The following is a 24,029-nucleotide window of genomic DNA, read 5'->3' on the forward strand; positions in this document are numbered from 1 at the left end:
GAAAATGTAATTTGGTTGTAGTTATGTTTCTGTTAAAACATATTTACTGTTGCAAATTAGTTTTCTGTAGATGTGAATTATGGAAGACAGGTTTAGATCATACAAACAAGACAGGAAATTGCCTGTAGTTGGTTTTTGTTACTATTTACCCAGCTTTTAAGCTAAGCTAGGAGGCTTCCGGCTGCTCTAGCTTCATATCCTACTCTGCAGATATGAGAGAGTAATCGATCTTTTTATTTCCCAAAATGTCCAACCGTTTCCATGATCCTGAGTAAAATAAGGAAATGTGGTGACAATTAGAGCCCTGTTGTCATTGTTGTAGAGTTTTCCTGAATGGTTGATTTAGCTGTCCTACTGTATGTTAACAATAAAACAGGAGATATTTTTATTTTTTGGTTGAGCTGTATTTCCTTTAAATGACTCGCTGCAGGATATGTGGCCCTTGACCCTGACACAGATGTGTTGATATAGACGATATGAACAAGCAACGATCCAGTCCACTGACAGAGACATAGTGGTCCAATAAAACAAAAACCAAAGTGCTGCTGGGTAATAATAACAAACCCTCCAGTGAACACTGCACATGCCAGAGTTCAGTGAACATGTATGATCTTAACATTCATATTGAGATCCTCTTCCAAATACAAACATTAACAACAACAACAAAACCCAAGCGCACCACTTCAGAAACCTACTGATAAAAAATTCTAATAAAAAAATCTATTTCAACTATTTCTGTGGCCTTGAGATAAATAATGAAGCTTTAGCTTTCAGCAGAAGTACAGTATAGAAAAGTGATTGGAAAGCAGGGGGTTATCATAGTTATCCAACTAATGGCAGACGTCAAGTCAAGAAAAGCAAATGTACAGAAGTTTGGATTTTAATTGGAGTTCTTCTTTTTCTTAATATCTGGGGGGTTATTTCTTGTGTGGAAAGTCAAAATTCATTGCCCTGTTCAAAGTGCATGTTATATAAAGTTCTGTGGCTTTTGAAAAATAAACAAAATAAATCTTGTATCATCCGTGAGAAAAAATATTTCAGGACATGCAGATTTTCAAGAGTTATGCCACAGCATTGCATGACACTGCAGAGCTTGTTATCCAGTCATGCCATCCAGTTATAAATACTGGATACTGGAAGTGACACATCTGCATTGATACATCATTTTCTTCAATATGCCACATTGATCTTTGAAAAAAGGCAATAAAAGTTGTTTTATTACAAAAAACACAATTTATATCATTCCATGTGCTCTTTGCTTTGTGTGCTGCACAAATATGAATCACTGCTGCGTGCTTACACATTAACTTATGTTCTGTAGGCATCAAAATGCAGAAGGAATGACAGGTTATACACGGATAACGTTATAAAGTTTTATGTCGGTGATGTGCGCTCTTCTGACGTTGAGCAATTGAGAAAGTTCCTGTAAGTGCTTCTGCTCTAATGCTGCACAGAAAGAAAATCAATTCTTTTTTGGATGAATTGAGGAAAGACGGCTGCTCAAACTGACAGTTCTTCCTCCGTCAGAGTCCAAACATCTGTCACCTGTCAGGGGGAGTGCATCCCAGGATGTGTTGAAGCTTCAGGGTGTCAGAAAAAGGCCACTGAGCTGTGTGATGGAGCCGTACAGGCTTGGAGACATTGATGTTAAGTTAACAGAGAATCACAGATAAAGGTTTGAGAGATGTTTATATGTTGTTTACTGGTTAAAATCTCAATGTGTGCTCCCAGACCTCACAGTTGCCAAGTTTCTCTTAAGCACATCTGGTTGATGGGAAGGTCAGTGCTTTGCTTCGGGCTGCAACCAAACCCAGTTAGCGTGAAGCAGATGGTGACATACGGGAGGTGGTGGGAAGTTCTCTACCCAAATGACACTTCACTCTCACTGTGCAGTAAAAAAAATCCACATGAAAATTATTTTAAGTCCCCATTTCACCGAACATATTTTCATGCAGCAGCAGCTATGGGCGATTCTTTTTGCATCACCGGGATTGAATCCAGCACAAGTTGCCATCACATTAACAGCTATTCACCATCAGAATTGCTTGAGCTGTAGCTGGAGGAGCGCTGCATGATTGCAGCATTTCCCAGCAGGTCTGGAAAATTTGAAGTGGAGACTTTTCCGGTCATTTTTACAGCCTCCATGTTCAGATGAGGAGATTGAGACACATTTAGCCAAACTGCTGTGATCTGGTTTCATCACTCTAGCAGATTCAAATTGCCTCTGCCATTTATGCACGAAGCCAAAATGCTCCACTCGCTCCAGTGTAGGCTGGAGTTTACAGACGTGCCATGTAAACACATTTCTGCTCTTATTGATATTCTGCAAATATTTGAGATGTCACCATGAATATGCTCCAATAGGAACAGTGAATGAGGGCTTCAAATTTGTGAGAAAAAACAAACAAACATTAAAGGACGCCTTTATTATCATTTTAAGCAGAATATAAACACTAAACTGTTCATTAGCCTATTTGTCAACAACTATAGCATGTTCCATGAGTCCATAACTGGTGCATTAACAATAACCCATTACACAATATTGCAAATCAGTGGATTTATGTATTTAAACACATAAAAACTGAATTTTCTCTGTTGCTATGGAGAGTTTAGAAAAGGTATGCTAAAAATACTCCTTGAAGTAATAGAAATGACGTCTTCCTAAATGTGATAATTCAATATGTCATATGAGTTTTTATGTAAAAATAACTGCAGTATTCACAGTATAACGTTTTTCTGTTGTCAATCATTCATTATTCAGCATGCTATAATAAAACAAGGCTTTAAAGAAAGGGAAAGTGGGGATAGCTTGTTACTGACAATATCAGAAAATAACAGGTACAAATCTCATTATTATAACAAATAAACGTTCCCCACAACTGAATCTGCTCAGTATGTTCAAAACCTCTAGTCGCTGCTCACCCACTGCATCTTAAAACTCACTCAACTAATTTTGGGTTGGATGTTTGAAAAAGTATTGTGGGTATTGGAGCAGGTATTTCTTTCCCCTGCTCATATTAACTCGGACACATCCCGATTCCAAAACATGGCGAAGATGTAAAAGCAAGCAGCCTTTAGTGTCACCATCTGTTGGCACAACGTCATGCCTCGCTGTTTTCCTGTCTCTGGGTTTTTCTCCCCGTGCTGTTGGATACTGTAGGCTGTAAAGCAGCTCTGACAGCTAAGGACCTTCATGTCAGCTGTGCTTTGTCTTGAGTCAGGACAAGTCGATTGATTAATGACCCCCAGATACACTCTCTTGTCTCTCCCCCTCTCCCCCGTCCTGCTGCACAGCCTCCTCCAATATGTATGAAATACTCCCGAGTCATTTCTTCATTCTCCTCTTCCTTTATTGTTCTCCTCTGCTTATGGCCATGCGCACACATAAAGCCGCCTTGAGGGTTTTTTTCTCTTTTCCTCTCCCCTTTAATGTCATTGTAGCACAGAGAGAGAGAGTGTGTGGTGTTTTTTTCTCTGTGAATTGATTATTGAGTCTCCACAGAGAAACAGACGGACATAAGTGAAAGAGAAAAGATGAGGCAGCGAGTGGGAGATGAGAAAGGGAAGGACAAACAAAGAGCGAGGAAAAAAGTAAGAGAGGTGGGGGAAAAAAATACGAGCTAAAAATATCCACCACCATCACATCACATCGCCACCACCTTTAACTCAAGCAGCTGATGGTGCAGGCCTATTGTTGCTGTGCGTCATGCTCCACTACATACAATGTCTAAGTGCATTTTACTGAGGAATTTTAATTGTGAATGAACTGCAGTTTACTGTTCAGCAGGTTTTCAGGCATTCGCACTTACAGATGGGGCACAGAGTGCATACATGTCCCCATGCAGTTGCTACTGTATGTACTAAAATACATACTTATTCCTTAGCTGAAGAAAACATAGATGTAGTGACGTTGCTAAAAGTTACTACGACATCAGTTCTCAGCACAAGCAGCAACATCAGTGCAGTCTTGATCAAGTTTTTCAGCTGAAATGATTTTGATTGTATCATGCTATACCTCATGATCAACCATACCTAACTAGATAATTAAACTAATGTTAGTTGGTTGTTTTTTTTTGTTGATTGATTCATAGAAGACATGGAAATTAAACAAGCTCTACTATTCAAACATGCTCTACTGCAGTGTCGGCTAATCCTAGCACTGAACGTATAACAAATAAAGAACATACTGTACATATATATTTGAACAGTACGTCTTTATTACTTATAATTGGTTGTTTGGGGGAGGAAAATTGAGACACAAGGAACAGCCTGTAAAAAAATCTTAAAAAAAAAAAAAGGATTCATGCTGTCACTTTCACATTTATCAAATCAAATATAGCACAAGTCTTAGTCAACAACATGTGCATTTGAGTGTTCACACCCAGCTGTGCCAAACATTGTGACTGTGATAGAGAGGATGTTGTTGGTTTTTTCCATCTGCTGAGTTAGAAAAACAGTAACAGACATTTCACACCGTCTGTGGTTAAAAAAAAAAAAAAAATCCCATTACTGGATCTAATGGCATAAATAGAAAGCTGGTCCTCCTTCTACTTTTTCCACTATCTTTGTATTTGTGGTGGACGCTGTTGAATCTTATGTTGCCATAAGCATGAAATAGCCACTGTTCTGAACCATTGGACAAATGCATTTATCCGTGACAGGGCTCCTTCAGGACTCATAATGGTTGGGTGATGATTTTGGAGTGAGTGGGAGTAGATGAGTGGGTCTGTGTGAGGAGCACAGAGCTTCTTAATGTGCCATACAGTACATTTACCACAGAGTAAATGTTGGCCTGCTTCTCTTTTGTGTAATTCAGCATGCTATGCATCTGCCTCAGCCTCACCACTTTGTCTTATAATTGCCATCTGGCAGCTCCTAACAGCAAAATAAAGTCCACTGCAGAGAAGAGAGATGATCTCATACAAATATAAGATGACACCACCCACACTATTTGACTGACAAGTAATTGGAGGGCAGCGCAATGCATAACCCCCCCGGCAATGACTGATGAGATCGAAGACATGTTTACAGACCTTTGTTTTATTTTTGCGATCTGCTGAGGTTTGTTTTTCCGCTGAGCTGAACTTCTTTGTTGTTGTTGTTTTGTTTTTTTTAAATGTGTCAATGCTTATTGATCCCACAGAGAAGCAGGTTTAGGACCATCCAAACTCCAAAATCTGTCTCTAGACCGAAACGTTAACATTAGGCTCTGGATAAAGCCAATGACATTTAGATCCCATCCTGCAGCATCAAGCATGTCGCTGGTAAGGTCAAGAGAGGAAGATGCATGAAAACATAAAGCAGCCTCACAAAATGTCTTGTGGAAAACCAAAGGAACTTGTAAAAAACAAAATATAATAGATAAGAATCATGAATTGAAATGATACAGATACAGATTCATCTTTTTTAGATAATCAAAATGTGGCCTGTTAAAATGACAAATACAATCAGTTATTAAGTTATTAAAAAGCTAATATTAATCATTGTGACAGGATGCAAACTCCATTGTCTGATGTGAACGTCAGAAATATTACACCAATACACCATATGCCATTGTCTTTTTAACATGCAACTCACAACTTTTGACAATGAACTGTTATGTGGCTTTTCAAGTAAATCATGTGGTAGTTATTATCATAATCTGTGGCGTTAAAAAAAAAAGTCCCTGGCTTTTGACAGCGTGAAGTTATGCAACACAAGAAAAAATAAAACTGAAGCAATCAAAACAAAAACACATTTATGAACTTTTAAGGCACTTGCACTGCGGGGTGTTGTCATGACAGTGGAGCTTTTTCCATGATTCATATCAGCTGACACAGAATGGAAAGTTAAATAAGGTGAATGTGGAATAATTCAAATGAGGTTTAATTGAGTAGAAAGTCAATAGAGTTCCCTCCTCTTCCTCTCCCCCCCTGCTGCTAGATTTGAAAGCTGTAATTCTTCACACACGTCTATAATTGACCAGGACACTTATTTTATACTGTAAGTCCATCGAAATATGACCACTGGGCTTTTATCTTTAAGTGTCTCCATGGTTACAGACTATGGTTTAGTTGATGTGTGCGTGTGTATTGGGGGTGGAGGGAGGTACAGCCTAATTGACTGGCTGTTAAAGCTTTTAATGAAGAGTGGGCAGCTAGCTCTCCAATTAGCTTTGAGGGGCTCATCAGGGGATGAAAAGAGGACAGCAGCTCAGGAGAAAGTGGAGGGAGGGAGGGAGGGGGGTGAGATAGAGGAAAGCGGGGTGGGGTGGGGGGGCAGAAAAGGCGATAAGGTGAAAAGAGAGAGACAATGTTAAAGTCAAATGTCAGGTTAAGTCATTCCAACAAGAGGGATTTCTCAGCGCTACATTGAACATTTACATGCATTCATACATTCATAGGAGGTAATGAATACTAACAGGCCCTATGTGGAGCATTTTATCCACCCACTGCTCCCTATAGAAACATTTGAAAAGCATTTTAAATCATTTACAGTTACATTACATCCATGCGTACCTGTTAGCTGTCTTCTTTATTCTCTTGTATGGCACTGTGAAACCGACTTCATGCTCTTCGTCAAAAAGATCTTTTTCTGCTTTTCTGCTTTGTAATTAATGATAATATTCTTAATCAATGATTAAAATCATATTGGCAACAGCACCAATGTATACTGCCAGTTGAAGATGTTGCAGAAAGAGCTTTACTTTGTTCAGATGAACAGAGTAAACCCAGTCCTTGTTGCTTAAAAGTAAACATTTTGTACCACTGTGAAATATTACTTTAAGACCAAAGCTAATTAAGGAAGATCCCTGTGTGGCAGCGAGGTACCTCAAAATCACACTGGAACAAGAGCCAATTAAACAGAGCACCTCAAAGGAGCTGGCCTCCCATCCATCCATTCCTTGAATATAAGATATACAGATATAATTGCCTATTTATCAACCTCTTTGTAACATGAAATATTCATGAAGGAACAAAGGAAAAAAAAAACAGAGAGATAAGAAGACTAGTGTAAAGATAGTTTTAGGGTAGTCGTAATGTTTGCTCAGTGTCTTTACTGCGCTTGTGTTTTATTTCTCCTTTAAGAAAGAGAGAAAATGTTGTGCACTATATGAATCAAACATGGGAAAGACAGCATACGTGAAACTACTCAATAGAAACAGACTGGTGAGGATGATTTCAAGAGGTCCCATTACAAGTGACATTTGAATGGTTGTTCTATATTTATTATTAAATATTATCATTCTTCATTTTATTACGACTTGGGAATTTGAATTAATATAATTCATCTGTGCCAGATCAAGTGACAACTGAGAAATAAGGGACACGACTTAAATATTCACACTTCCCTCAGTGTATTAACAATGTGTGTGCACGTGTGTGCTGCAGGTGCTGTGGAGGTGAGGAAAGAAGGTTTAGAGGCTCAGATCAACCGCCTGGCAGAGCTAATTGGCCGACTGGAGAATAAGGTAAGGAATAAAGACACACACACACACACTAATTACACATGCATTAACTAACACTCATTCATGAAACCCTGAGCATTGCCACTACTACTACTTATACATGTGTAACCCCAAAACTGCTGCAACGGCGAAAGGAAGAGATACATGAAAACCATATAGAGTCATCCCTTTATTTATTTGACTGTCAAATCAGATTGTAAATGTCTTGAATGACCCGAGGAGGAATAACAGAAATTTTTCTGGAGTGGGAAAATGTATTAGTTCTCACTGTCATAGCTTGTTAATCCTCTGGCAACCTCTCAGGGGTATCGTGCGACTCCCTTGGGGGAAACGCTGTCAGAAAGCACTATGATAAAGACTAACAGATTGTTTATTTTGGTCTTTTCTTTAAAATCTATCATCCCAACAACCTGTTTCTTTGCCTGTGATGTAAAAAGGTTTTGCATTGTCTCAAAATGAAAAGTTTTGAGTCCACGATGGGATTGTGGAACAGTTTTGATCCCATAAAGTGACTAATACAGTAGCGGATATTCATCATAGCACAGCTGCATACGGCACATAAAGTTATGACGAGTTTCTTTTTCTCTCTTTTGCAAAGTTGTCAGGATGTGTAGGGTTTGTTTGGCAAAACTGGAGAACTCCAAAGCAGCATATTGAAGCTGAAGATCTGCAGAGGACAGAGAAAGAAAAAACATGGAGCAGGAGGAGAGAAGGAATGAAGCAGGGGGTTAATGAGGAGAAGAAGGAGGCGTTGGCACGAGGAGTTAATTAACACTAAGTGACGGAGAGGAAAAGGCAGGAAGTGAAGAAAAGGGGGGGGGGAGCGGATGAGGGGAGAAGCAGAGGAGACAATTAAAGAAAGAAAGGCCTCACGTCCAAACTATTGCAGAGTGTATTTTTTTCCTCAGCTCACTGGTCCCACAAGCCTTGTCAAGCCTTCCCCCCCCCCCCCTCCTCCCCTCCTCCCCCTGCAGCCCCCTCTCTCTTCCTCCATCTTTACATCTATCACCCCCCCCCCCTCCTTTTCTTTCCTCTTTCCTCTTTGCCTGCATCTTGTCCAGTGCTGAACATGTTAAGGCTAATGGGGCCCCAGAAGACTCGGTTGTCTTTGGGGGAGTGGTCCGCTACAGCAGAAAGAGCTAATAATAACTAAACACAATGTGCTGTCAGGGGAAGGGGGGAGGAGGGGGTTCACATAAAGAAAAAAAAGAAAGAAAAGAAGAAGATAAGAGAGTCTGAATGTTTCATGTGTGAAGAGACCCGTGTCTCCAACCGTGGCTTCTATTTAGAAACAACCTTTAGCCTTTGACCCTTAACGATAATCTAATACACCTCTAACAAATAGCCGGGGTTTAAGTGGAGCACTTTCCCTCAGTTGAGTGACCTGCACCGTAGCAGAAATGATTGAAACGCCTCTCACTAAAGGATCGTTCAATAATCACCTGTGACCTGTGAAGCCCCTCCAGACAGCCCATTACTCTACCCAGCAGTGACTGACTTATTCACAGTGAGTGACCCGAGCACAAAGGGACATCGTCTCACAGTTGGTTACGCACAGTTGAGTCTGATTTTCACCTGTTTAAAGACGACGATAATGAAAAGTCAGAGTCAGGAATGATTTTTGTTATTAACTGTGTGAAAGTAGCTGGTAATAAATCGAAGGTTGAAATTTTGTTAGATGGGGAAAGTGGAGATGACAGCGATGTGGCATTAATTCAACTGCACTCATCAAGAAGCTAAATCCTGTATAGTGGGGGTGGACACCAGAAGGAGACAAATGATGGCCTGCAACATAACAATGAAGTGTAAAATAAACAACAATGACAATCCTTTGAGGTAGGAGCAGCGGACAAGAGTAAGAATTGATATACTAAATATGTATATAGAGAAAATGAAAATAAATGCATTATTCAAATATGCACATACAGTATAATACACTCTGAGCAAATACTAAAAACATCCATATTTTTAGTTGTACATTATTTTTTATTCATGATCCAGGATCGTCAGGGCTGCAGGCAGCAACAGAGGAGCTGAAGTTAGGGAGCATCTGAATGGTGCGTGTTAATAAACAAACACAGCTTTTCTTTTTTTTTTTAATTCTTCAGTCTTCTTTTTTTTTTTTTAGATATGTATTAATATTTCCATCAATATCTCATTCACTTTTTATCAGAGACACTTCAAACCAACTTTACATTTATCTCACCCTCCTCTTATAATGAACTTAAGTCTGTTAAAAATGAAATGTGTGGTTCACATGTATTTTATTTTTTAGCTAACTCCAGCACAGTTACATGTAAAATGTGGTATTATCATATTGGCAGCTAGACAGATATTCTGTATGTGAGAGGTGTATAAAGGGCAACAGGAAACCACAATGAATCAGGTACAACCATTTCCAACCAATCCCAGTATATGCGCCATTCCTTCCTCTTGTGTAACCCACTCTACATAAACACAGTTTTAGTTTTACCCTACTTACTAGGGTTGTCATTGCACTGAATTTCTGTCTTACACTTTTTTTCTTTGTGAAAATATCAAATAATTGCCCTTCCAATCGCAGCACTGAAGAGCAGAAACACACTGTATAATAAAAACTTGGTGACCCATTTCTCTAAATGTGTTGTCAGAATAATGGGAGCTACAGAAAAGTGAATGAATAGACATTTTCTGTTGGATTACATCTCAGAAGGCCAGACAGCATATTGCAGTAATCTTATCGTATCAAAGCAAATATGGCTTTGAGGAGGCTTACTGACTGTGGCTTTGTCTTTGCCTCTCTGTTTGTCCTGGTATTGCCTTCCTGGATCTCAGTCTTAAGACCGAGCAGGAGTCTGGAAGAGGAAATGATATCATCACACTGCGTCAGAGTGAATTATCAAGTGTTTACTGAATGCATAGTAAGCCAGATACACACTGATGAGTGATGTTGCATCTGGTGGGATGAACCCAGTGCCCCGTGTTGGCACGACTGCACTATGATAACACGCTGGAAATCCCGTTACCTGCAAACTCCGCTCACAGTGGCAAATTGATGTCGCCTCTGTTGCTCTCACTTTCATATTCCCCTGCCGTCTTCCTCCACACTCTCCTAGGAGTTTATTTCCTCCTTTGATTGCAATATATGACTTTTTTATTGCTGTCTGTGTGCTGCAGACAAGAAAACGTGTTTCTCCTCTGGTAGTTGGTGTCAGTTTGAGAGACTTTGATAGTGGGAGCACATCTGGTATAGGTGATACGGAGGCCAAAAACTGACAAGCACAAATGATGCATGTTTCTTCTCTTTTTGAAGGAAAATAATCTAAGGTTGTCTTTTATAACTCTAGTAAAACACTGTCCTGTAATCCTGACCTTATGTAGCCTACTGTACTGTATGTGTTCAGCAAAGGACTGTGGGAAACACAAAGGTGACTAAACTAAGTCATCTGTCACTATTAAAGGGAAACAGCTGTCGGATTAAGTCTGCACACAACTTAATGCCGCTATAATCTTTATTTTTATAGCAGCAATCTTGTAAAGCCTTAAGTATTACATGGATTTAGTAGCACTTTAAAAAAAAGGCTATAATCAACAATACTGATAATGGATCACATAACTGTGTGTGGTGTGAGAGGAGCTGTTAGTAGTGAAAAACTACAGATGGGATAATTATCTTCAGGACCGCTCAGCTCATCTTTCACCTCATTGTCTCAGTTTTATGACCCATGACTGTTTTCCTTCAGTTTCACCGTAGGATTTAAGATGTAAACCAGACTGAAATACTGAGAGTTCATGCAGGTGTAAGTTGGTGAGGACAAAATCAGCCAATGCGACAGTAAACCTATGTCAATATGTCCATTTTGAGAAAGGTTTGTTGGGTAAATTGTGTCCAAAATCAGTCGTTACTCCATGAAAAGCAATGTAGCCAACAATTGATGACATTTAACAAAGCAATATAGACCATCATGCATTGCACCTGTGCTTGCTTTTCCATTTTACTGACACATTTTCCTATTCTAATAATAATCTAAGTGAGAGAGGAGAAGTTAACGACTGAGTGATTTGGGATTTCAAAAAAAAAAGTGTCTCAGTGCAGGTTATGCAGTAAAACAAAATTGCAGACCGTTAGGTTTCAGCTCTGAAATCTTTTATGTGCTGAACAACCAACAGCACACAGCACATGTCATTTCAGTCCAGCTGAGACCAGACTGTGTTGTATTAAGTTCGAATCATTCATCCTGAATCTCAGTATGCGTCCGGTAGCTCTTTACAGCATGTGTCTGTGGTCTGCCCACTGAGTCAGACCCCATTTTCTGGACTTTTCCCGCTGCGTTTGGTAAAAGTCTTACTTACCCTGCAAATGATGCCGACACTGTTCATTCACAGTAGCAGCAGTCCTGCTCGTCAGTCACCGTGGTGGCAAAAACCAGCGGCTCTTACTGTGATTTATTTGAAAAGGTTTTTATAACTCTGACTCACAGGCAGCGAGGGTGGAGGAGAGAACTAGAAATCAGTGTCTCGTTGTTGGTAAACACAGACATGCATAATAGCCTACACACTAGTGCACCTGGCTTTGCTGATATCTCACCTGCAGAGCACATTTTAATTTAGCAGTAGTTTTAATTTGTGTCCTATTATTTTAAGCAGAGGTATGGGGATCTAATAAGATCTATATTCATTATTTACAGAGCTGGGAGGGTTGTGTCTGCTTTTTTTAGCCTTTACAAAACCAAGCAACACAAGTACAAAAGCTTTTGGAGTGGAGTAAACAGAAGTAAAGCTAGTTTTTTTTGTTTAGCTGACTATATTACAGGGTAGGCTATTAGAAAAAATATTTTTAGAAAAAGTATTTAAATATGTATCCACTGGAAACATAAATATGTCAGCTGGAGACAGTGTTTTCAAACCATCAGCATTATCTTACAGTAGCTATGCCAGCAGACAGCATCCACGGGCTTTATCTAGAAACAATGGCCCAGCTATAGTTTGTTTTTAACACTGTGTGAGATCAAGTTTCAATTAATTTATCAATATTTTTATAGACTACACAGCTGCTCTGTGGGAATTAAAATATGGGTTTGTGGCTACATTACTTTGCTATATCCTCCTTATTTTGCTCGTAAACTAACTGTTACCACCTACAGCTCCTGCATCATGATGCTCTGTTAGACTTATTAAGTTCAGTGCTCTTGTATGTTTAAGTCTTAAGATGATGATTTGATTCATTGTCTTTTATTTTGCGCATCACTCATCTGTACATCCGCCTCTCCTCCGAACCATCTTCCTTGATCGTTGTGCTGAACCTTAGAGGCTATTTAGTCTTAAAAGACAATGTCTGTTTCTGTCCATTTCAGCATGTTCATTAATAGCATTGTAGGTGACTAATGTCCGCTTCAAGCTGTTGTTGTGGCAGTTGCTGTCGTTGGTCTTGCCGATTGACATGTTATTGCTGTTGTTGTTGTTGTGCTTCTCCTTGCAGACGGTCTCGTTTGATTTGCACCAGAGGCTAACAGACACAGATGGCACCAGCAGCGCAGTAAGTAGCCGCTAAATGAATAACTGTTGTACATTATACTGCAACACACAACCCCCAGGTGCTAGATAATTTACTTCTGCTTTTACAAAGGCCAACAACCAGTACAGCAGTGTATTCTTTGGGTTGTGAGTGTTACAAGGCTGAGACAGGAGTTTGTGATGTAATTAACTTGGGACGACACCAGTGCTGTCCAAAAATAAGTCAGGTCTTTGTGCCTGTCTTTTGAATTGTTTCCTGAAAATCGTTGGTTGTTTTGTTGTCTAGTCTTAAATAATGTATCGAGGCTTGGTATTCTCAAGGAGAATTAATAGAGTCTCACATTATTTTACAATATTGAATTCCCTTAGAGAAAATAACATATGAGCTGTCCTAGAAACATAACATCTTCAGGGTGTGATATTTGCACTAATAATCATCAATGATTTATATGAAAAGCTACATTATATGCACCACAACCACTGCCTGGGCTTCAGATTTTCAGGCTATGTTTAGACTGAATCATAAATGAGACAGTCTGTAGGCACAGAATAGCTCGACTATTTGCAACCATGTCTGATAATGATGTGATAGCCCATGCACATTTTCAGGTACAGTAGTCACAGATCATCTATACAGGATTCCAAAAGACCATCTGCCATACACAGTAACCTAATACACCTCTACCAGATTTTAATGGCAGCCCATTAAAGAATTGTTTAGATATTTGTGTCATTAATAATGATGTAGTATAATGAGCTAAACATGTTTTATTATTTAAATTCCCTTTTCACTTTCCACCTAAAATCATCACTGGTTGTTGCAACGTGTTTTTTGCTTCATAAACACTTGTCTGTGTGTGCTGTATGATGTACGCATGTTTTATGCATGCAGCATTTCACAATCTGGCCCCAGGTATACACCACAAACAGATACAAACTAGGTCCTCTACTTCTGTGTCTGCAGGAGACCAGGGTAATAATTATAACCTTTAGCACTTTTACTTAAATGAGTCGAGCTACTTATGGCTTTCCATTACCTGCCGGCAAGTAGTGAGAGTCCTGATGTAATTGTCCAGTTGTCATGGGCACAGACGCAGAGATTATTTTAAGAACCTGTTCACATGCACTGAGAGGGAGAAGTTTCAACTTGTGATTTGCCTTTAAAATGGATCTCAAACAAACTCACCAAAGAGCACTTAAACTAACAAATAATGGGCAGAGATGGGCAAAATTAAAGAGAAACCACTTGAGCAGCTGCACGTCTGCTGTGGAGAAGAGATAAGACAGAGTTCAAACATTATCTTACAGGTCTGAAAGTTTGCAGAGATAAGGAAGCAATCAATACGTCAGAGAAACATCAATTCATTGTAGTCACAGACATTTTTCATGAAGCCCTACAGTATGTCAGATTAGGAAAGCCTCCTGAAGTCATGAAGTCTCAGGTGTGTCTGCTTCTTGCAGGAGAGTGGTGTTGATGCTGGAGTTGAGTTCATTGATTCTTCTCTAAGAAACAGTCTGAGGGATATCACTGGCACCAGTATAAAGTTACAGCACATTTTCACCAGAGCACGTGACCAGTGGATCCTGGAAAAAATCCATCCCACATGGTTTCTTTTGACATGAAAAATCACTACAACAGCAGCCTGATCCACTAAACTATAGATTCACCTTTAAATGTCTGCACACACAGAGAGAGATACAGCAGTTCACATTGTTTTTTAAAGTTGTGCACACCCATGGTTTTCTTAAGAAATTTCCATCACTGTGGAACAAAGCACAAACACACTGAGGCCACCTGGAGGGATTGCTTTAAAAGCAAATGTCAAATGTCATGGAGTAGTATCAGCATCATCTTTATGCTGCTTTACTATTCAGTGTCTTTGATTTAACATGTAATCATATGAACAGCTGGCTCCAGGTCTATGCCACAAATAGAGTTGTAAACCTACTCTGCTTTGTCTGCAGGAGACCAGGGTAATAATCACCTTGTGCACTTTAACTCCAAGCAGTCAAGCTACTTACGGCTTTTCATTACCGGCCGAAGTCACGATGTAATTGTCCAGTTGTCATGGGCACAGACTATTTTAAAAAGATTATTTTAAAAGACTGTTCATATGCACTGAGAGGGAGAAGTTTCAAGATGGGATCTCAAAGAAACTCACCTAAACATGTACGACAGAGCACTTAAACTGACAAACAGTGGACAGCGGGAAAATTATAGAAACCAGTGAGATTAATGAATTTAGTCTTGAATTAAAACATTCACCTAAAACACTCAATGCAAGGCAAATAACGTTGTAGCTGTCAGTGATCAAACACTCGGCTTCAGACACATTTTCACAGCACAACCGTTTTGAACAGAATTGAAACTTTGTCATTGCCTCTAAAAAGCCCTGAAATATGAAAACTGGTTCAAAATGGAATAAATTCTATACAACATAAAATATTTATGAATAAATAAGGAACAAAGAAAGTTGACGTTCATGAGAAAAAATCTTGTAAAAATTGTACCGGTTGTTATTAATAATTTAGACTCAGAACTCCACATCCTATACACATTGGTGTGTTTACAGGTCATCAGGAGTAGCAAATGTGAAGAGGCTGTATAAATAAAGCCTTTTGTTGTTCCAGAGGAATCTGTGCAAAGTCTGATAAACTGCCCCAAGTGATACAGCTTGAATTATTGTTGTTATTAGGGCCGTATATAGTTTTAAAATAAAAAGAAATATCCGGGAGTCAGAGACAAGTGAGCCCACAAGACCTCTGTTCATTTAGATTAGGCCTAAATATAGTAGCTGAGTTACTAATTTAGCAATCAGCAGATGGGACTGTCCACTCTGCAGGACAGCAGGGCACAAAGGTTCAGAGGTCAGAGATGGGACCTTCCTGCAAAGCACAGAGAAGGAATCAAAAAATAATGATGTTTGAACTGGAAATCTCTTAACCCACAAATCAAATTCATCCGAGGGAAACATCCTTTTGACTGTTCAATGCAGTCAACTGTATTCACATCAAAAGGAAAGGTTGTGTATAAAAATAGCATCTTTCACAACATAAATGTCTGAGTCCTCCCAAAGCAGTGCAATCCCCGTGCAGCCCAGTGAATGTTGGGTTCAAGTTTTAAAAGCACAAAAACACAACTTCTTTAAAAACATGTCGGTTTATATAAATGTCGGACTATAAATATCTGTTGTAAAATGGTTGCGTGCCACGTCCATTATTATCAGGCACTTCTTTCTTTTTCCTTTAATTCCAACAGGGTTTTTTTTCTGTAGAGTACTGCTGCTTCAATTCAAAGCGGCTTCCCAGTGCATTTTTCATGAGATGCACTCACTGTTTTGTCTGTTGTCGCTGAGATTTTTGCTTAACTATGTTATTTTTTTTACTCTTTCTATCCTGTCGCAACTTTCTTTCAAAACACAACACCAGCACAAGTCTGCATCTGCTTCTTAAGGCCATAAAATACTGCACACGCCTTAATAAATCCAGTGAAACTAGAGACGTATCATATTTCCTTCAGTTATTTGCATCGTCCTTTAAACAGAGACACACTTCACTGATTACACACAACCTGCTCTTGGAGGCTGCTGCTGTGCCTATTTGATGGATAAATTGCACATCTGTATGCACAGAAGGCTCCTGAAACTGCGTGGGAAAAAAAAGGTTAATAAATCTGGTCATTCGCTTCTAAACTCAAATAGAGACAAAGTGTGTTCCCTTAGGTCCTCCACCATCCATCTATCACCTCCTCTCATCGCTGCCTTCATCTCATCCTCTTATCCTACATATATACCGTCACCCTTTGACCCTTTTGTTCCTTGACGCCCCCCTATTCTTCCTCTAAACAGAGATTTCTTTTAACAAGGTCATGATCCTCTTCAACACGTAATTTCACCCTGCCTCCCACAGCAGACTCAGCCCATCTCACCTGACCTTCCATTCTCCACCAGGAGAAGGATTCAAACCTGATTACCCTGTATCTTCTTCCGCTGTCAAAGCAATCATTCCTCCTCTCTGTACAAAGACGCTCCTGCGAGTCATACCAGGGATTATCTTAAGATCATATACTCTATGAGAAATACATAGATACATTGAAGCTGCTTGTTGTGCAGCTAGATTAGCGCCTCCATTTTGGTTGTTGTAGTGGACACAAGTGCAGCAGTGAGTGAGTGGTTGGCTCACCGTGATTTCTTTTTGAAGTTCATTTGTTATTTGAAGTGAGGAAATCAATCCCATATCATATATCTTATCCGTCTTTGGAGCTGCGTTGAAAAAAGAGAAGCAATAAGAAGAGAAGAAGCGTGGAGAATACAAAATGTAAAGAAGGATATGGGTTGAAAGGGCACATTGCAGAGTAATAAGGAAGAGATGGGAGAAATAAGGAAAGTGAATGAGAAAGAGAAAAGGCCACAGAGGCCAAGTATTGCTCAGTTTTCGGAAGCAGTGTTTCTAATAGCCTAATGCAACAGCCAGCAATACAAATCTGTCATGCTTTCTCCCTTTTTTAAGATATATGAAACCATAATTAAGTAGCAGGTATAGAGCTTGTGGCCGTGCTTACTATTTTCCATCTTACAAAGCAGCATCTCTTTTACTTTTTTGATTTGACCTTCCAAAAAAACATAATTTTAATTTAATGATGTTGAACAGCAAACCTGGACATTATAGACGGCTCACAAGCACATAAAACCGCTGCCTTGTGAGTCTATACTTATACACAGTACTGTCTGTTCAAATTGGTCTGCTAACTTGGACAGACTTTCTTGCATAGGTGCAAGGGAAATTTGAGCAATAGTTTGGTTTTGCAGTTACGCAAGTGATCAACGCTGGTGATTGTGTGAGACAGTAGCGATCTTTTCACCAACAGCATGTTTACATCAAGGTGGCAGTGTCCTCCAAAGTAATTATGATGGGAACAAATTGGGGGGGGGGGGGGGGGGGGGGGGGGGGGGGGGGGTGCTGTTGTTATGAGAATGGGGGGTGGCTTTAACAACAACCTTGTGTGTTTTATTGTGACCATGACAACTCATCTAACCTTAACAAAGTACTTATTTATTATTATTTCATCAGTGCTTACTTTCCACAAACCTAACCAAGTCATTTAGGTGCCCCAGTGTATTTAACCTTTACTACGGCAGAGTAACAACTGAAAAGTGCAGTCATTTATTTTTCTACTGTGACTATGCTGCCATACGGATGATAATTGGGAAAGGGCTGAAAGTCTGTATGGTCATGGAGGCTCACGCTAAATAAGCCGAAAGAAATTAAGTCAGAACTCCTGTGGTCTGTGAATAGAAACGTATTACCTAATTAATTGTATTTAAGTTAATGATAAAGGATTAGATGATGTGATTTTTTATAGAGAAAAAATTCAAGACACACAATTCATGGTAATCCATTCAAAAGCTGAATAATGCTGCCATTTATAGAGACATATCTACGGCGCTTAACTAATCCTGGGGGTGGCTCACATTTTAGCCAAATATTCAGGCACACTTTCTCTAACACTAGGCCTACAAGATAACTTGCCAAGAACCAAACAGAGGAGATTCTCACCACTTTCCACAGTCATTAGCAGAACAGGCCAATTAAAAAACTACAACAGATTATTAAAAGGGATGTGTGGGAAAACAGCAGAGAGGTGACAAGCTGGCAATTAAAAATAATTACATGGACTAAGATGCACATAAAGAAGAGACGAGAGGAAGAAAAGTTAAAGCAAAAACGATCGTATCAGTAAAGATGTAAAGCAAAATCCACGATTCGATGACTCAGAGCTTCGGCATATGGCTTAAATATATAATGTGAGCTTAAATAAGATGTAGATAAATGGAACAGACAGTCTAGAGGTGAAAAGGATAAAGTGAAGTTCACAGAGGGGCATTTACGGTGCTGTGAAGGCCCTTATGAAAAATAAATCACAAGGTTATAAATATGGATATATCGGTATGAACGGGTCACGCACTCACATGCAGCTCCCACTCAGATTGGCCTGTTCTCTGAATTAACTATAATTCTCTCATACCACCAGTGCTGACTCAGATGAGGTGGATACGAAGTGTGAAATAGGTCCCACCTGGCAGCTATAATGTGTTTCACCTGCACACGTACATTTCTTTCAGCAGAGGTCGTATTTATCATGGGGTAATTCTTTAAAAATAGTAATTTAACATCTTGAATGAATGCTTTACTGTCTCAAAGGGAATGTGTCATTGGCTAAAAGTGCAGCTGCATAGTAGCAACAACCAAGACGGGGCATATAGCCTACGTAATATTCAGTGAACAAGGGGTCAACAAAACAGCAACTGATGTGCTGTAATACAGGAAGTAATATTGCACTTACCATGTAAAATATAAGAACACTCCCAACACTGAGAGGTGCTATGATCATGATGATTTATTTGTTTGTTCAGGAGTGATGTGGATGAGTGAATGAACGATGAATGTCTGATGGTAAAAGCTCATTGTCCAGATGTTGGAGATTGGATGCACAATGTTTATAATTTGTCATATTTTAGCAAGGATGGAAATGTTAACAGAGTAAGGAAAGATGGTTAGCTGAAAGTCGCTAGTCAACATAAACAGCTGTTTATCTACCAGTCAATACGAAATGTTACAAGTTTCGATCTAACTTTGTCCTTTACTCACCAAGAGTCGTCTCCAGCAGTGGAAAGAAACTCTTGTTTATCTTCTACCTCTATCGTTTATTTTTTTTTATTTTTTTTTCTACTGAGGTTAGCATGCTAACAAGGCTAGCCCCATCCCACAATTGGAGAGTCTTGTCACTTTCCAACACAGAGTCTCTGCAGTTTCTGGGCTACCTGGTCAAATCAGCGCTGTTGAGAGGGATTATATATTATTGTAAACAAAACAATGGCTGTAGCTCTTTGTAAGATGCTAATGATGGCTATGCAGTGATAGCCAAACTTGGCTGTCCAATTGCTGTTGGATTATATGAGCCATTCTCATAGTAATTTTATTTTAGAAATGATCGATTAAAAATAGCTACAGTGGGGTAGCCCCTAGGAGGTGCCCTGTGTTTTTGAGTCCAAAGCAGGGATGGAAAATATACAAAAGAATGAGTCTTCCACATTGAAATTTCAATATCAAAGAACAGAAAGAAGAAGCTTTTTCAGTAGGCTATTTATACCTGCTATTTATGACACAGTGACTGAATTATTCAGACTGAAAAAGGCGACGGGTCAGCCCCCGGTGGAGGAGTACTGTAGCCTACCTAATGTTGGGGAGAACAGTGAAGGGTTATTCAGCAGAATTTACCACAGTGCTCATGTTTCAGTCCTGGCTGCTCTGCACTCTGTTGGTAAAATCGCCATCCATGCTGAAGTGTTCTTGCTTTCTCCAGGTACAAGGTGCCAGGTTTTGACCCTTGGCAGACACTTTCTCACTCTGTTAACAGTACACCACTTTTTTTGTGAGAGTTTGAAAAATCTTGGAAGTAGTACAATGTTTCTGTATAAGAAAGCGTGACAGGATTATGTGAGTCTTTCAATCTCCCAATGCCACTGTGAAACTGACTGTGATGTCTAGAGACTCTAGCATTTATCAAGCCCACATTATGTGTTTGTCAAAATGAAGACAGCATTACTCAAAAAACCTTTCAGCTGCTGTCCCATTTTAGTCAAAGATGATTGTTTGGTCAAAGACAGTAAATTAAGCTGCAAGTGTTTGTCCTTTGCCTCTTTGTCCAAAACTGTTTCAATTGCCCCAAATGTGCCCCAATTCCACACTAAATAGCACACTGTGTGTTATTGTATTTGGTGCACCCTGCAGCCAATATTTAAGAAATCAGTTTATTTCTTCGTTTTTTTTAAAGGAATAGTTCACCAAAAAATGAAATTCAGTCATTATTGACTCACCCTCATGCTGATAAATACTTCGGAGTAGTTTTTTATTCCTCAGAGTTCATCTGGAGACCCAGGAGGGGGGTTCAGGGTCAACAAAATCCTTATATGAGAGTCAATAGCGCCTGACACAAAAAGTCCATAAAACTACACAAAAACCTTGTAATCTTCCTCCATACTGCTCATCCGCTGCAATCCAAGTGTCCTAAACAGTCCTGTATTGAATTTGCCTGGATCTGCCTGAATTTCATTATTTGATGAACTATTCCTTTAACAGTAAAATTGTTAAACTGTCAAACTGTAGCTTTGGTATGCCTTTAGTGTTTTGCTTTTTTCAGAGCTCCTCTGTTTCATTTGTGCTGCTGCTTATACCTGCAAACATTTTTGAAGAGGTGATTTACCAGTCGATATTGTGCAATGTGCCTTTAAGACATGCCACGTTGACTCCACAGTCTGATGTATTGCATTCTTCTGTCCCATAGAGCTCCATTCATCCAAAAACTATTAAAAACACATTAATGAGACACACCACTGCACAGGGTGACTTCATTACAAAGAACATAGTTTATTTTGACTCAGGCCAACACACACCATCCAGCTGCCATTAACACGCACTGCTGCACAAAACGTGTGTGAATCCACATCCATTTACTCCTGTACAGTCCCCAGCTGCAACTACTGGGCCTTAATGAAACTTTATATTTCTTAGCTATTGTTGAAGATTAATGTCTTCAGTGGGAACGATTTGGCCACAGGGAAACTGACAAGAAGAAAAATGTAGACCAACACCAGCCCTATTTTTGTCTAATACCACAGAAAGCCTCTTCTTTTCAACACTGATCCTATTTGTTTACAGTTATAAAGATGTCAGCGAGTGAATTTTCCAATAGTATAGTGCTGTTACAATGATAATGAAGCATCTCTGAAGTTATTAGAATGACGATGTGTAAATGTTTCACTCAGCACTTGTTCCCACTGCATGAAAAGCTCATACACTATTAAGCTATCACAGAACCATGCAGTTGGTTCATACAATACCCATCAAAGTCAACCATGTCTGAAGACTTATGAGATCTGGATCTTTTCACTGTCTCTGGTCTTGATGTATGAATGGTGGCACTTTGTTCCCTGAATGGCTCCAATCCCCCGGTGGCTGTTTGTGTTCTTCGGCTCTGGAGATTTTCTCTGTAAATTCAATAACCCCTCCTACGTGTATTAATCAGCCACAACCCACACCGCCTCTCCCTCTCTCTCTCTTTCTGTCTTTCTTTTTCTGTTGGTTTTCTTCCCCTTGTCTCTGCCGCAACACAATTTAGCCCACTTAGCCTGCAAAACTGACAGCTTGCTCACTGTATCTGTTCCTGTATGGGTGTGTGTGTGTGTGTGTGTGTGGTCCTCTCTCTCCATATATTTTGACTAAGCCTTTATTGCCTCCCCTTTCTCCCTAATTGACTTCATTGACCAGACTTTTATCCACCAGAAAACTCACCTAACCACACTGAAAGCCCTCCTTAATCTGTTTTCATTTTCCAAAGTAAACATATAATGAAACAAAACATCAGGCCACCCATTGCACATAATATAAGTAAGCAATGTAGAGGTTTTATGGTAAAAGCAACAGAGGGGCAGAGGAAATTAAAGCAAAAAGCAAATGACGCAAAACCCTTTAAACACACTTGTATATACACACACACACACATGCCTAAGCAGCATAGAGCACAGTGTCTGCATATTTTCTGTTGCAATCTGTCCTGGTCTCTTGGAGTCAGCACAGCATTATTTCACTGAGATGCAGGGCTCAGTGAACGTGAATCACCATGTCACTATAAGTACAGTACCGTGAACAAGAGAGACAAAAGAGAGGGAGAGGGAGAGAAAGGGAGAGAGAGATAGAGAGGGTTGGGCATTGAGGCAATAGATATCCAGAGAGACAGAAAGTAAATGTTCAGAGATATCTGGAGTTTGTTCTCACTGCAGTAAATGCAGATGAAACGGAGCCCCTTTCAGCCAAATCTATACTGTGCAAGTTTCTCGTTTCAATGGTTAAATTCATCGACTTATCTCTAACTGAACTACGCTTTATTCTTCATCTTCTTGCAGCCACTAAAATAATTAGATGTCCTTGCACTCTGTACTGTAATGTACATTGTTTTTCGTTGAATGCCAGTTAAATAGAGACATCTTCACCTTTGCTAGTTGGCTACATTATGAGAGACAAACAAAAAGGACAAAGGTAGTCTGTCTGAACTTCAAGGTATGCTATGGCTTTTTAAATAACATCAACATCATATGATTGCTAAGATTTGATTCTTCCATGAAGATGTAAGATATGTAAACTGTGTATTGACTACTAGTGTTGCCGAGAGATGCAATGATGTATTTTTTTATGCATGGTAGAGGTCTGTCAACTCCTCTGCATGAGCAAAATGCTGAAGTTCAAAGGCATAATCAGCCAATAGCAGAACTGTGGCGGCAACACTGTATTATTGCAATGTGTTCATATTGATGACAAAACCATATCTTTTTGTATCAGCAGGACAGCATTGTGTGGTGCTGTTAAAATGTTATATGGACCCTCATACTAGGTCATAGTAAAGTCTTAAGTTGCAGCCAAAACCTCACATTTTAAAGGACAAGCTTTCAGGCCTTTCACTTACTCCTACCCAACACCTGGTTCACTTGGTATTTGCTTCTTTTTCAAACGATCACCTGCCAAATCAAACATGAAGCACAGACAAAACATCATCAGTGCTGATTGTGAATGTGACGTGAGGTGAATACAGACTAGTTTCACTGAGATGCATCTTCATCAAGAGATGTAAAGAGTGATAAAAAGGAATAATTTTGAAGATAGATGGGAAATCAAGAGGCAGAGTGAATTAAGTGATGTTGCAAGGAATACATTACCGGAAAAAGAAGACACTGATATGAAATAAGTAACGATGTATGCAGTCGCTTTTAAAAAATCTTAGTTGTTATGCCTCATGAAAACCACCACCTGAAGGTCATGACACTTTATACAATAGCCCATTGTGTTGTGCATATTAACAATCAAGGTGATATGGTGTGAAAGAATAGAGATTGAGTTATGCAGCAACATTGGGATGGAAGAGAGATCCTTACGGAACAGCAATACCCCTGATGAATGGATTTACAAGCAGGTTGCATCAGTGTAGTTCACAGCGGGCTGGTGTGTGAAGTATGTGTGTGTGTGTGCGTGTGCGCGA

The 24,029-nt window shown here is 39.5% G+C and overlaps 1 protein-coding gene across 1 annotated transcript in view; it reads left to right on the forward strand.

Annotated features, from left to right (window-relative positions):
* Positions 1–24,029, forward strand: part of necab2 (N-terminal EF-hand calcium binding protein 2) — a gene marked incomplete at both ends in the record, with an annotated part of 113,308 nt that overhangs the window by 73,284 nt on the left and 15,995 nt on the right. Inside the window, 2 exons of the mRNA XM_083972909.1 lie at positions 7,371–7,450; positions 12,906–12,962. Of these exons, the coding sequence (XP_083829035.1) occupies positions 7,371–7,450; positions 12,906–12,962 (137 nt within the window). The remainder of the gene's footprint in view (positions 1–7,370; positions 7,451–12,905; positions 12,963–24,029) is intronic.

This window comes from Trachurus trachurus (assembly GCF_905171665.1).
Source record: "Trachurus trachurus genome assembly, chromosome: 6".
NCBI lineage: Eukaryota > Metazoa > Chordata > Actinopteri > Carangiformes > Carangidae > Trachurus > Trachurus trachurus.